The sequence below is a fragment of the Typopeltis vanoorti genome, chromosome 19, assembly GCF_054136105.1.
Source record: "Typopeltis vanoorti isolate ZY-2024b chromosome 19, IOZ_Tvanoo_1.0, whole genome shotgun sequence".
NCBI classification, from domain to species: domain Eukaryota; kingdom Metazoa; phylum Arthropoda; class Arachnida; order Uropygi; family Thelyphonidae; genus Typopeltis; species Typopeltis vanoorti.
In genome coordinates this window covers 52,792,254-52,808,747 of record NC_143567.1, presented here as the reverse complement: position 1 = coordinate 52,808,747, position 16,494 = coordinate 52,792,254, and the positions used below count along the sequence as shown (strand labels likewise).

Genomic DNA, 16,494 nt, shown 5'->3' with positions numbered 1-16,494 from the left:
GTGAAACTGTGATTAAGGAGAAAATATTGTATGGAGATTTGATGATAAGAGGTATACTGAGTGAGAAAGTGATGAAATCATGTTTCCCAGGTGCAAAGATCAAGAATGTCAGAAAGATGTTAGGCTGCATAAAGGAGAAGTGAAAGGGTTGATTGTTTTTGGCAGGCACAAATGATTTGAAAGGTGGGAAATAAGCATTGAGAGAGAATATAAGAGTTGCTGAAAGAAGCAAAACTGAAAGTGAGAAAGTACAATTTGCAAGTCTGCTGCTACCTTGTATAATAGGATAGAAATGAGAAGAAAGGCCATGACTGAATTTGATGGATAAAAGGAACTTGCATATGCCTGATGGATTGCAGTTTAGAACAGTTTTAGAGTTAGATTTTGGAAGAAAGTTTTATTCAATGAGAGGCAGAAACTGCAAAATCAGGGAAAGTAGAGATATTAGGGAAGAATGCAATCAAGCATATGTCTAGCCACCTAGACAAATGAGTGAGAGTGCAGAAATTATCATGAACAGCTAGGTGCAGTTTCCCAAATTTTGAGTCTGAATGGGCTGGTAATGACATTGAGGAAGGGTAACTGTGGGTCCAAAGGGACGTTGAAATGCATATACACGAAAGTCAGAAGTACAAGAAATAAAGGAGAGGAGTTTTTGGAATTAGTCAGTTCCAAAAATTACTGGCATCAGTGAGGCCCTATTGAATTGACAAAGAATGATGTAGTTACAGGGATATTGTATTTTCAGAAAAGATACAGGGAATAGGGAAGGAAGATTATTAATGATAGTTGAAGAAGAACTTCAGCCAACAAAAATAGAAGTTAAGCAGCAATTATACCAATAATGCACAAGAACAACAGAGCAGCAACAAAAACAAACCCTAACCTGAATACTGAAGTCACAAAGAAGGCTTTTCCCACTGAACAGAAAGACACCAATACTGAGACAAATTAAGATATTGAAAATGGATGAAATGTTGAAATCTCAAGACAAAAATAAATTATTAGACAGGCAGTGTGTTAATTGGAAAAATCAAACAACATTTAGAGAAGCTTATGATGAACATAAAAGATAAGCAGTAAAATGAGAGACAACAAATCAACAAACAAGAAAGCACTTCAGTGCTTTGTTGCTTAGTAGCAGATGCAGTACGTGTTGCTCAGCTAAGTTATTATTTAGTAGATATTCTAGTCGCCAACCAGAGGAACTTTTTCTAAGCCTTTCTTCAACCAGTTCCCAAGTTAGTTGATCTCTGGCAGGTTTTTTCTCCACACTATTTCAGACATAAAAATATTGTGTTATGGTTATACGGACCATGAGATGGCAGCACCTGTTGAGCCATCTCTTCACTGCAGGCTACTTAAATTGGTGATATCCTTGAGCCAGCTCTCTCTGAATGGCTACCAATGGAGATTGAATTGCCCACTCAGTCTCCAAACGTTAGATAGGGATAGGCATTAGCTGATTTTTTTTTTTTTTTTTTAGATATTACCGAAGCTGTTATATATATATTTGGTGGTGTTTTGTTTATTTTTGACTGTGTAGTTGAGTCATGGTGTTATTAAGTGGTGATATTCTTTTCAGAATAGTTTTTGTTATGGCACCAATATGTACGAGAAAAATGGTGACCAAAATAGATGTTGAATGATATCAACATGCGTGATTTAGTGCAATGTAGTGTGTATTTAATGTATTTGTTAACAAGAGTGAATCGTTTGTGGTACAAGAGTGAGAATGGAGAAAATACTTGTCAGAAATGTTCTGTTAGCAAATATAAGAAATGCAAGTCACGAAAGAATGAAATGACTGATAATAAGGATATAAGGTAGGATTGTCAAGATGTTGTGGAGAATATAGTGGAAGCAGTGAGTGATAGTGTGCAAAATATGAATGAGAGTTTAAAGGAAGTGGTAATAATGTCGATGATAAGATGCTAGCGTGGAAAGAAATTGCACGCTTACACAGACTCCTTCACAGGACAAAACATGAGCTCAAGCGACTGGAGAAATGATTAGCATGTGGCATGTGAGAGACTGGGAGAAAGGAGGTAGTATTGTATGAGGATTCAATGATAAGAGATGTACTTAAGGAGAAAGTGACAAAAGTGTGTTTTCCAGGTGTGAAGATAAAGGAAGGTAGTGACTCTGTAAGTATGTATAAGAATGGAGCAAACGAGTTGATTGTATTGGCTGGCACAAGTAATTTGAAAAGTGAGAAATTATGTGAGAAATTGAAAAGTGAGAAATGCATTGAGAGAAGATATTTAAGAGTTGCTAGTGGGAGCAAAAAAGAAGGGCAAGAAAGTAAAGATTGTGAGTCTGTGGCCTCGGTATGACAGGACAGAACTGAAAGGACCATGATTACCAATGAACAAATGATTGTGCAGGGGGGAATGGTGTGCAGTTTATTGATGTATGGAATGAATTTGATGGACGAAAGGATTCATATATGTCCAAAGGACCACATTTAAATGGTTTTGGAGTAAGATGTTTGGAGAAAACGTTGTTTAGTGAGAGTGTAGTAAGGCAAAACCAAAAAAATTAGAGATATTAAGAAGGGTGTCTGGCCACCACTGTGATAAATGAGGATGGGTGCAGTAATGATTATGCAATGCCAAACAAGATTTCACAAGTCTCCAATTTAAATGGGTTGGTAATGACATTACACAAGGATAACTATGGGTACAAAGGGATGTTGCAATGCACGTACACGAATGCAAGACGGATCAAGAGTAAGGATGAAGAGTTTTCGCCACTGCTAAGCTTGACTTGGCCAAAAATTATAAGCATCAGTGAGATCTGGTTGACTGAAAAAAATGATATAGTTACAGGGATAAAACGTAAAGGGTGTTGTATTTTCAGGGAGGATAGAAGGAACAGGACAGGAGGTGGGGTATTGCTGATGATAGCTGCAGAATTACAGTAATAATCCCCTTCACTTATCTGCAGTTTTGCTTTCTGTGGTTTCAGTTACCCATGGTCAACCCCTGTCCAAAACTATTAAATGGAAAAATTCCAGAAATAAATTTATGTTTTAAACTGCATGCTGTTCTGAGTAGCGTGATGAAATCAAGCACAATCCTGCATGTGATGCAAATCATCCCTTTGTCCAGTGTATCCATCCTGTATACGCTACTCATGCATTAGTCACTTAGCAGCTGTCTTGGTTATCAGCACGACTATCGTGGTATTGCAGTGCTTGTGTTTCATTAACCCCTTACAATGTTTTATTACTTTTATTGCAGTATATTATTATAATTGTTCTATTTTATTATTGTAGTTATTGTTCTTAATCTCTTACTGTGCCTAATTTATAAATTAAACTTTATCATAGGTATGTACATATAGGAAAAAACATAGTATATATAGGGTTCGGTACTATCTGCGGTTTCCAGTATTAGTGGGAAGAGGCCTTGGAATATATCGCCCGCAGAAAAAAGGGAGAGGACTACTGTACAATCAACAAAATTAGAAGTTAAAGAGGATATTAGATCTAAAGAAGATGGTTCATTTGAGGGTCCAGGGGTATGGTCCATAGGAAGATGTAGATGCCATGTATTGGCAGATTAGCACAATGAGTGTAGGCCGAACATTTATTATGGGGGACATCAACTAGAGGGAGGAAAGTGGGAAAGGTCAAGATGGAAGCAGGATTTATACAGTTACTAAGGGATAATTACATGATGCAACATGTTATAGAGGGTACAAGGGGTTTGAGGGTATTGAATCTGATAATAGCATCAGAAGATGCATTGATAATCAAGGTAGACCCCCTGCCTCCAATTGGGGAGATTGACCATAGTCTTGTTCTGGGAAGTTGACAAACATGTGGAGGGCTGTGTCAAGAAGGAGTATATGTTCAACTATAAGGCTGGTGATTATGAGAGACTCAGGAGTCATCTTGGAATAGTGCCATGGCTTGAGAAGCTACAAGGAAAGAATGTCACTAGTGACATGGCAAGTTGTCAGAGATTGCTTGAGAGTAGCAGTATCAGACTGCATACCCAAAATCAGGAGGATAAACAATGTAGGAATTAACTTGAGTAGGAATATAAAGCAAGAGCTGCAAAAAAAAAAAAAAAAAAAAGAAGAAGAAAACATTGTGGGTGAAATATAAAGAAAAAAGTCATCAGCATACACATGAACAGTAAAAGAGTGCAAGCAAGAAGAGTAAGGAAGTATGGTAAGGAAGGCCAAATCAGACTGTTAGAGAGAGAGAGAGAGAGAGAGAGAATTAGCCAATAGGCCAAAGTAAACCCAAAAGAGTTTTTTTATTACATAGCAAGAGGAAAAATGACTATGATAGAATGACTTTAAATAATGCTCATAGTAGAAAGGTGACTGAACCAAAAGAAATAATTGAGTTGCAAAGTGAACATTTTGCAAAGGTGTAGTATCGTCCAGGTGGTAATTTTACAGTTGCTGATGTTACAGAGATGCATATCAACATTGAGGTAGATGAACAGGAGGTGTTCAGCATATTAAAAAAATGTAAATATGAACACAGCAGTGGGACTGGATGGCATATCAGCCTGTGTGCTAAGTGAATGTGCAAGAGAATTGGCATTGCCTCTGACAAAGTTTCAATCTAAGTCTCAGTTCTGGCAGGGTTCTGAGGGACTGGAAAGAGGGTAAGATAGTACCATCATATAAAGGTGGCTCAAAGACAGAGGTAGAAAACTACAGACCAATTAACATATTGGGAGTGACTGTTAAAGTATTGGAAAATTTGGTGAAAGGTAAAACACAACAGTGGGTGGATAGGGATGCGATACTCTACAGTGGGTGGAATCGCTTCGTAAAGAGTAGGTCCTGTCTTAGTAACTTATTCACATTTTATAATAAAGTGACAGCAGAACTGGATGAAGATAATGGTGACACCATGATACTGCTCGACTTGGCCAAGGCATTTGACAGAATACCACGTGGAAAACTATTGCACAAACTGGAGAGGATGGGAATAGACATGAGGCTTAGTAGCATGGATAGGGAGTTAGCTGGCAGATAGATACCAGAGAGTGGAGTCTAGGAGAATGATGGTAACTAGTGGAGTACCTCAGAGTTCAGTACTAGGGTCACTACTCTTTAATTTGTATATCAATGACATAGAAAAAGATTTAAGAGAGGATATTCAGTTGTTTGAGGATGATGAAAAACTGAAGAGAGTAATAGTTTATAAAGTTGATGTAGATATCCTGCAGGATGATTTAAATTGTGAGCAAGGGATAATGATTGTCAATTTACTGTTGCAAAATGTAAGGTTATGAAAACTTCGGCTTGAAAAGGTTGCATATAGCATATCATATTGATAATATTGGTTTCCAGGAAACTAATGAGGCTAGGGACTTGAGGATAATGCTGAACAAAAGTTGAAGTTCAGAGGGCATATTGCAAAAGTTGGTAAAATAGCTCAACAAATTACTAGGATGTTGAAATACATGCTAACAAGTAAAGATAAGGAAGTTATTATCCCTTTTTATTCAAAATAAGTGGATATTGAATCCAACATTATTTCATAATTAGAAACTCAAAGATAGAAAATCTAAGAGTTTCATGCCAAATATAGAAAACTATAAAAGTTTGGCGAGTCCAAGCATAAGACAACACCTGGTACATGCTGGGGCAACTCGTAGTAAAGGTGGAGTAAGCTCCGATCACTGTGCTCAGTATTTTCCCATAATGCACAACACAACACTTAGGAGATGTAAGCTGTTATACATTATGAGAGAAGGTCACTACCCAGACCAGTTTCGACCTTTTTTGAGGTCTCATCAGCGAATAGGTAGACCCAGACGTAAATACTAAGGTTGCAGTAATGCAGGGTTTATTTCTTTACTGTTCGAGTCGCAAAAAAGGTGCACTAATAAATTACTGAGATAAAGAGCCAATAGGCTTCACTTCGGCAAAGTAAGTTTATTCAAATTAAGTGGATATTGAATCCAACATTATTTCTTAGTTGAATTAGAAACTCAAAAATAGAAAATCTAAGAGTTTCATGCTGAATATAGAAAACTATAAAAGTTTGGCGAGTCCAAGCATAAGCCAACACCTGGTACATGCTGGGGAAACTCGTAGTAAAGGTGGAGTAAGATCTGATCACTGTGCTCAGTATTTTCCCATAATGTACAACACAATTCCTAAAAGATGTATGCTGTTATACATTATGAGAGAAGGTCACTACCCAGACCGGTTTCGACCTTTTTTTGAGGTCTCATCAGCGAGTAGGTAGACCCAGATGTAAATACTGCAACCTCAGTATTTACATCTGGGTCTACCTACTCACTGATGAGACCTCAGGGTCAAAACCAGTCTGGGTAGTGACCTTCTCTCATAATGTATAACAGCATACATCTCCTAGGAGTTGTGTTGCACATTATGGGAAAATACTAAGAACAGTGATCGGAGCTTTCTCCATCTTTCTCCATCATAAGTGGAATTCTCACTCAACGAGCTTCAGAAATTAAGGCAGTTAATATTATGATATTTTTGGCACATCCGTCAGCTGGAATGAAGGCTTTTGCTTAACATCATGAGGAAATATCTTTTGTTTTTGTAAATGCTTTACCAATATTTGGTGGAACAGTCAAAGAAATATCATTATTATTTATCTGAGACCCCCTGGGAGTAGGACTCATCGAGGGAGGCTATAAATCACCCAGATAGCTGTCATATCTTCCCTTAAATTCATTCACACTAGATGCACTCGCCACCCCTAAAGGCAAACTATTCAACTCACTCTGCTCTCTGGGAATAAAACCTAGCTCTTACCCCTTTCTTGACGGTGAACAAACTTCCACGGATGCCCTATGTTCTCTCTCCACCTTTCAATATAACGAAAAATTTCATCACATGATATCCTATAACACTCATTCAAAAGTTTATAGACCTCTATTACGTCTCCCCTCTTTCTCCTGTTAACCAAAGTCTGCAATCCACATACTCAGGATTATGATAAAACAGATGAGTAGCATTTGATTTTTTAGGTATGAAAATGATCCTGACTTTTCAAGCACTGGATGAATATGATTAATAAACAAGGGAAAGTTCAACATGTCCTATAGGATCTTGAGAGGAATATTCTTCAACTTAATTGCAGTAAAGCCATCAGGACCAGGAGCAGAAAAATTTTCCGAAAAGGCAGCTTAAAGAAGTTTCATTTAAAGAATATGTATTTATATTTATACAGGACATGAATTCATGATCATTACTAAATTTATAAATAAAATCATTTAACATTGTCTATACTAATGATCTATAACATGGATATCCAACCTTTTGGCTTGCCCAGGGATACATTGAATGAAAAGGAATCGTCTTGGGCTACATATAAAATGTATAATATAATTAATGTATATAAGTAACAAAACTTCCTTTATTTTTTTTAATTTTTTATTATAATATTAAAAAAAAAAAAAAGAGGGCAGCATAAACACAAAACTAGTGAGATATTTGGCCTTATTCACGTGAAACCAATCCATCAATGTCCTGGTTTGATGGAAGTGGTTGCAATTCGTAGTGAGTTCTCAAGGTTCTCTTCAGAAATTTTTGATCTTAACTTTACTCTTCGTATGCTTCATTCTTGAAAATAGTTGTTCACAAATGTACATACTACCGAAAAGCAATGACATGAATAAAAAGTGATTGTGAAGCAAAGGATATTTTTCTCTGGGAAGATAGGTGTTATAAAAACATAGCAAAGAAACATGATCAAATTTTTCTTTGAGTTGAATATCTGATTGCAACACTACACATTCCATTTGAAAATTCGAAGGTAATGTATTTATGTCGACTGAAAATGGAGTTGCAAAAATGATATACAAAAAAAAAATGATAATTTTTTCTGAAATCTTGAAACCTATTCTCAAATTCCTGTATCAAAATGGAAAGAAAGACAGCATATTTTTCACATCACATAATAATGTTAAAAGTTTAAGAACTTATGGGGCCACATTACTAACAGTCCAGGGCTGAATGCAGCTCACAGGTTGAACACTCCTGATCCATAACTTTCCAATTTTCTATGTGATTTAACTGCATTGAAAAATCTATAAGGTAGAACAGATCAAAGAGCCACGTTGATGTTTCACTCACCAGCAATTAGTAGATCAACCTCCCTTGAAGCAAGAATTTGCTCTTCTTCTTCTTCTGGGGTCCATCTAGCCTTGGCCTGTCCTACAGAGATAAGAGTATTAGCCTCAGCAGGATGTTTAGATAATCAATGAACACCCAGGCCTTGAGCAGAAGAGAGAGAATGAGGATAATAGAAACACCAAAATGGAATGGTCACAATTAGAAGATACAGCAGAGCAGAGGTTGTTGATGATGATGATAAGGCTAATGACGGTGTTTCTTGGGATACTATCCTAAGAGAGGAAAATTCTTTTTCTGTTGTAGCAAGCAATAAAACCTATTATGTGGACATAATTCTCCCTATCATCAGCAGCACTCCGCTCTCCCTTCTTGTCCTTTCTATCCTTGAAATTTCTTTTCTTTTCTATTCCTGTTAGAATATCATCTTCATTCAACCATGTTTCACTTATTCCAATGATTTGGGGACAAATAAACTCAATCAGTGAAACAATTTCATCTCCCTTATTTCTAACACTCCAGGCATTTGTAAATAAACACAGCAGTTCACTTTTAGGTCTATAACCAGTCCTACCCAAACCAATTGTTGGTTGTGATTTTCCACCACACCCTTGCCCAATCATCTTTATTACTGCTTACCACATATATCTGCTTAGTCTCAACTATCCCACTCTATCCTGATCTATTCCATTTCTATACTGATCACACCATACATACATTCACTACTACTTTCAACATCCACTCTCCTTGTCCACCTGGGCTCTCCCTGTTTTCCTGTTCCTCTTGCATTCCTGTTCTCTCTTCACCTGTCACATTACTACTGTTTCCATTGCCTTGCCAAGCACTTCAGTCTCTTCAGTACCACTCTCCTGATTTCTCACTTCACCTCTTACTTCAGATCTCTCTCTCATCGCACACTGCACTTCTACAAAACAGATAAAATACTGCATAGCTGTCCTACTTCTCTCTCTCCAAATACACAGGAACAAAACTCCACTATTCCTAAATAAACCCATTCTCCAAAGCCATTCAAATGCAATTTGTTATGTCTATATAATTCCATTCTCACCTCAAATACATGCCATACATCCACAAACTGCACTCCCTTCTCCTCACATAGCTCTGCCAGCATACCTTTCATGATTCATGTCTCAACTCATCATCGTGATACCTCAACAACACACTGACAAACTTTCCCACTATACTATTATCTTTCACTCTCCTCAATAACCTCCTGATATCCATCCTTACATTCTCCTTATGTTCACTTAAATCATGTGTCCCAAAACCACCACTAATTCTCTTGCTTGTTTTCTCCTCGTGTCCAAAGCATGAATTATCTTGCTCATTCTCCCTCCTGGACAGCAGACCTTATACTCTCTCTCATTAACCAATCCTCTAACAATGGAATCTCCATACCAAAAGTTATGCTTTTGGTATGATGAGATATCCAACAACCAGGGCCATACTTATGTACAGGTGCACGAGGCTCTAGCTGGGGGGCCCAGCTAGAGCCTCGTGTGGGGGACGAAAAATTAGGGCCAATTTAAGGGACCCCAAAGAATGAAATTTAAAATTGAAGAATTAAAAGTATAAATCAGTAAAAGTGAACATAAAAAAAATTGTCATTGTTTTCTGTTAGATTTCCTCTATCACTATAATCTATATATATATATATATATATATATATAGCTCAGAAAAAGGGTTTTGTTGCTTTAAGTCAATATCTAAATATATGCCCTTTTTTAAAAAACAAAAATGCAAATGCTATTTATTTTCATATTTTTTTTGTGTCCATGACCTATTTGCAGTCATTAATCTTGAAACCCTATTTTCACTTACACTAGTGGCCAAAATTGTGGAAACCTTTTGGAAAAAGTGTATTTTTGATGTTTGATGGCTCATAACATCACTTTTTTGTGGTGTAATACCATAAAATTATATATCAATGGAAAGATAATTTAATCAAGAATGTAATGCAATAACTTTTATGAAGGATTTTTTTTACTAAAACAGCAGTTATAAAGAAGAAAAGTGAAACACATAGAAAAAATGAGATATGCAAAAATTCTCACAATGTGAGTAAATACTTAGTTGGGTAACCTATAGCGTTAAGTATGGCCTTACAATGCCTTCCCATGGAGTGAACCAAGTTTTTTAGTTCTGCAGCTGTTATAATGTGAAAGCAAGATTGAATTATTGCTTCTATTAATTGGGTTTTACTGGTGGGTTGCTTCTGACTAACAAGTTTCTTTAGTCGGTGCCATAGATTTTCGATTGGGTAAAGGTCTGGGCTATTCCCAGGCCATTCCAGCAGTGGAATATGATTATCTTGCAACCGCTTTTTGCACACAGCAGCAACATGACATGGAGCTGAATCCTGTTGAAATATAAATGCTTCATTATCTTGGAAAGGTTCATGTGTAGAAGGCTTCAGTTTGGACTCAAGTAATTCATTTATGTATTTTTGGGCATTTAATTCCCATTAATCACTCAAATTCTGCCCACACCTTTTGATGTCATACAACCCCAGATCATAACACTAAGTTGGTGTTTCACAATAGGTGTAATGCAATCAGGATGCAAATCTTCTCCGATTTTTCTCCTTACGTATTTTATGCCATCACTACCAAACAGGGAGATTTTGGTCTCATCATTCCAAATAACACTGTCCCATTCTTCCGCTGTCCAGTTAACATGGGTTTTAGCCCAGTTTAATCTTTTCAACCTTTGTTTGAGAGATAAAAATGGCTTTTTTTCATGGAATTCTAGCATTTATACCAAATTCCTGCAGTCTGCGCCAAACTTGCACTCAACTTCACATTGTATTGCCCCATTTTATCTTGTATACACCCAGATGATTTTCTTCTGTCACATAGGCACAGTCTCTCAATTCTTCTATCATCACTTGCTGTTGTGCACCTTTTCCTGCCTTTACCAGTCTGGTTTTGTAGTGACTGAGTCTCCTTATACCTTTTCAAAAATTTAGAAATGCCACCTTTGGTTAAGTTTCCACCAATTTTTCTTCTAATTTCTTCATAACTAGCCTTGTTCACTTAATGGTACTATTTTACATCACTTTCTGGGTGACCAGTCAACTCTTTGCGCCATTTCTTTAATTTTATTATGTTTTACAAGCTAACTAAATGAAAGAACACAAAAAAAAACAACCAACTTGACAGCAATCACATAACACACTGACAAATGTCCTCCTCTCAGCTCCAATACATGACATCGATAGCTGAATCCTACTGTGACCTTATTGGCTCATTGCCAAAACAAGATGACACCTGATTGGCTCTCTAAACACTCATGCTCATTGGCTACATTCAAATGAAGGAAAGCTACTTCATATCAACCTAAGCAAGTTGTGCTTCTTTTTTCTGGTTATTTGGCTATAACTTTTCATAGAATACAGATAATCGAAAAAACTTTGTTGCATTACATTCTTGATTAAATTATCTTTTCATTGATATATAATTTTATGGTATTACACCAAAAAAAAAGTGGTATCATGAGCCATCAAACCTCAAAAATACACTTTTTCCAAAAGGTTTCCACAATTTTGGTCACTAGTGTATCTATTTGTCACCAAAGATATTGTATATCCAGATGCTAATCTATTCGTTTATTTAAAGCTTAACTTGATTTTTCATTTATGTATTTAAGACATTTGATGAATATGAAACTACATTACTAAACATACTATGGGATTCAATACTGGCACAATTGAATGAAATCCTCACAAAATTCTATGATTAACTTGTCGGAAGGTACAAACCTATTAAAGTCATTAAATGGGTTCATTTTAGAAATAAGAAATAATTTTGAACAAATTTTTGAAGAAAGGAAAAACTATTAACATATGTATATACATCAATTTAAAGATGAAAAATGATAAATTATAAAAACAAAATGTATGTATGGTGATACAAATAAAAACAGGTTGTGTTGTAGAGAAAAGAAAGGTTTTTTTTTATTAATACAGTATATGTAATTTGTGATAGATTAGTTACAGAGTTAAATCATTGATGTGAGGCATATTCAGATACGCTGGATAATTTTCAAGTATTTATTAGACCAAATTTAAATTTGGCTGAAATTGATGCTGGTATTAAAAAAACTGGTAAAAATTGATAACTCAGATACTGTAAGTGAAATAGATAAATTTAAAGATGAAGTCATCCAGTTTCTGGAATACATAAAAGAAGAAAATATTTATAATGTAGTACATGTGCAATATCTGATAAATAATGGACTCAGATCACCATTTCCTAATGTTGAAACAATACTAAAAAATTTTAGTAATGGCAATGGAGAACATTCATTTTCTGTTCTTAAAAGGGTGAAAAATTATTTACGAAGCTCTTTGCATCAGAATAAAATGTAAAATTTATCACTATTATTTATTGAAAATGATGTTGTGAATAATTTGAATTATGATAATATTATTGATACATTTGCAAAATAAGTCTAGGAAAAAACACATGTAGTGTCTTTACTTTTACTTTACTGACATTTGTGTTTGATATGTATTGTCTTGACTTAGCATAAGTTTTTTAATAAATGTAATAAAAGTGTTTTGTATACAGTGATTGTTTATATTTGTCTTTATTTATTTTGTAAGGAGAGGTCAAAAAAGTGTAAATATGGCCCTGCCAACAGCATATTATATTTTTTGGTGGGATTATGATTGAAGAAATCGCTCTGGAGAATCTCGAAGATATAGTAGACAGAAGTTGAAGTTCAGAGGCCATATAGCAAAGATTGCAAATTTAACTCAGAGGATAATTGAACTGCTGAGACAAACACTGAAATATAAGAATAAGGAAGTCATTTTGCCCTCTTTACAAGGCCTCGACACAACTCCGCCTAGACTACTATGTGTAGATCTGGCCTCTTGGTTTCGGAGGTAATGAAGATAGTACATAGAGGGTGCAAAAGAGAGGGTGTTAAAGATGATATATCAGGATTGCAGAATGGAGAATATAAGGATAGATGGAGAATATGTGGACTCCTAGCAAATAGGAGAAAGAGGGATCACATAATAGAGATCTTCAAACTTCTGAAAGGATCATATAAGGATACATGTAGATGGAATTTTTTATTTTATGGAGGGGGGAGAGAGGAAAAGAGGTCATCTATAGAAGTTGAGAATAAAATTAGCCCAAGAAGGAGTGAGAACTAGATTTTTCTCTCATGGAGAGGTATGCGATGGTAATGGCTTATACCTGGAGGCGGTGAGTGCAGGTAATGTAAATGAATTCACGTTATCTATAATAATAATAATAAACAAGGATACTCTAGATAAAAATAACTTTACCTTTATCATCACTCTGCTGAGCTCCATTTGTAGGACATTCAAATCTAGTCGGACATGGACAATCAACATTTTCTGTTATGGGTTTGCATCCCTTGGCATAATAATGTTTCAAATATCGCCATTCACAATTACACTGGTTTGCATCTGATAATGAAGACTGAGTTTCATCTTCTCCAAATGCAACAGGTTTCCCTATGGGAAAAAAAAGAAAATAAAACATTTCTTTTAGTATAAAACCAATAATTCATTTCAAAGTAAGAGAATTACTAAATCGAACGTGCAATTCTTCAACCTTCAAAAGGAGGTGCTGGTTATTCCTGGATTACTTGTCTTAAGTAGTGCAATTTGTTATTGTCAGTTTTGCTTTAATTCCACTATTCCTCTGAGATTTAACTTCTATGTTAAATATTAATTTCACATAGGTGAAATTAATATTTAACATAGAAGTTACAAATTACACCAATTCTGTTCAATGTTACCATAATTATACTGTATTATGTACTTATTAAATAATTACATGACTTTTAAGGTTAAGCAAATTAGACTGTAATATCTAGCCTAAGTCTATATGTGCTTATCAGGAGGATAAGAGCACATTAATGTTCTCTCTTGCTTTGCCATCAAATGCTTCATAAAAATAATTACATAGTATTATTTTTGTGAAAAATATAATAATAATAGCATCATTCTGCTAGCTTTCTTTTATTAAAAAAAATATCAGATTGCATTAATAAGTGAGAAAAACAAATTTTATTTGTTTTTATATATATATATATATATATAAACAGGCCATGCTAGGCCTAAATCCTTGATATGCATGATGATGATATTATATATATATATATATATATATATATATATATATATTTATATAAAGTATTCACTATTAATATTGCAAAACAAAGAAAAATTACAAATTAACTAGAATACAAGACAAAAAAAGTACACCAATTTATGCCAGCCTGGTTGACCGAGCGTATCTGCTCTCCAGCTAAAAGGCTGCAGGTCTGAATCCCACGGTGGGCATGGATGTTTGTGATTGTCTGTGAAAATACTAGTGGTGGTGGTGGTCAGTAGATGGCGTTAGTGTAGTTGCAGTTATAGACAGAGTTGTAGAGTAGGTGCCCTCCCTCGACGAGTCTTTTGACTAGTCGAGGGAGGGCACCTCCCTCGTCTCACTGTAGGTGCCAGCTCTCTGTGGGTGTCAGGTAATAATAATAATAACAAAATATATTGCCCACAAATTTCCTGCAAGGAAATTCAAAATAATAGGGGACAAATCATTATCATTGTGCAGACAGATATCCACAGCAATGGAATGTAGAAAATAGATTTTTCATAAAAAGGAACAGGGAGAATTAAAACTCCTTGAACTCCTCCCTATATGCTACTGATATGTGAATTACTGTTACTATTATTTGCTTGAGAATCTCTATGAAGTCAAAGACTGATTGCAGGAGGCCTATGCTAACCATTAATCATACTTCTTGAATTCATTTACAGATAAAGTACTCACAAATACCTCTGGCAGCTCATTCCGCCTATTCACTACTCTCTAAGAAAAAAATCTGGTCCTCACACCCTTGCTGACCACACTCTTACACATATAGAAAAGCTTAGGTTGCTGATTATTCATAATAGCACTTCATGGTATATAAGCAACACCAAGAGAGGAAAAAATAAATTTATTTATTAAACTTAGTAATATTTCATTGGTTTTCTACCCAGCAGCTTCAGAACACAACTTATAACTGTGTTCTGAAGAACAAGAACTGTGACAAGTACTGGCACTAAACTAAATCATTAGAAACAATTCGAATTGTAACTGAAATGTAACTAATGTCCTATCATAGTATCTTTATGGGCCAGATAACCATAATTTGGACAAGTTCAGGCTATCATGTCTCAGAATGACTTTGGCAAATTAATGCAACCGTACTTGTCGAAGTTGTGAGAGTGCTTTATAGCATGTGCTGATTCTAAAAATAGTCTCTCTCTCTCTCAGACCTATAGCAACTTACATGTGATACTGATGTCTTCTTCCATTTAATCCAGTGTGAAGGAGCATCCAAGCTAAACTACAAGGAGCCTTATGCACTTCCAGGATATGCAAGAGGATGCAGGAATAAAAATATTATAACCCCAAGCTGATAAAAGAAGTGTAACTGTTATGGACAAACATATTATAACAGAAAAATGAATCATCTCCTTAAGACTCCTTTACTTATCAGATTATAGATTGGGATTCTGCCAAATCTCAAAAGAAAATAAGTTATAAATTATTTAAAAAAGTTACATCTTGGCCTAAAGAGATTACTAAAAAGCTAAAAACGTTTCATGCCAAACCACCAAGGATATATGGTCCCCAAAATTAACAAACCCAATAACCCCCTTTGTCTAACAGTTGACAACATAGACAACCACACTTACACTTACAAATTGTCAAACATTCACTTCACAGGCAACTCTCCCTTTTATTAAAAATTCTTTACACTTTATAAAACTTTAATAAAATTATTATTATTATTATTATTATGCAATATTTCCAAGGAGTCCAAGGACTCATCATGGCAGTTCCCTCCCATGAGTTCAATTCTGACATCATAATCTACTTCACTGTTCACTAATATATCTTTGACAAAAACTCTTGACTTCATTAAGCCACATTCCTACTTCGATATAACTGAATTATTCAAATTTACCATTCATTCTGGTTACTTCTCATGGAAAGAAAAAATATATAAACAGCTAGATGGGATCAATTATGGGTTTCCACCCCCACCCCCACTAATCAACTTCTACGTGGAACATTTTGAAAACAGCTACACTCAAATCAATGGTCTTGCTATGCTATGTTGATGATGTGTTTTCTATCTGGCCACATGGTCCTGACATATTGAATACATTCTTAGCATATTTCAACAGCCAGCATCCTAAAATAAACTTCATGATAGAAAAAGAAACCAAATTTTAGATACACTAGTGGATATGAGGTATTACATAAGCAATCACATCAGCACCCATCCCAACAGTATAGAATCCTCAAAACATTTAGTCACCAAGTCAGGACTATGTGTTCAAAT

At 35.4% G+C, this 16,494-nt stretch overlaps 1 protein-coding gene across 6 annotated transcripts in view; it reads right to left on the bottom strand.

Moving 5' to 3' along the window:
* The window catches only part of LOC150096090 (kielin/chordin-like protein), a 649,251-nt gene that overhangs the window by 428,755 nt on the left and 204,002 nt on the right, over positions 1 to 16,494 (bottom strand). For all 6 annotated transcript variants that reach the window (XM_090408779.1, XM_090408780.1, XM_090408782.1 and 3 more), the window contains one exon: positions 13,412 to 13,603. In XM_090408779.1, coding sequence (XP_090264905.1) covers positions 13,412 to 13,603 — 192 coding nt within the window. The remainder of the gene's footprint in view (positions 1 to 13,411; positions 13,604 to 16,494) is intronic.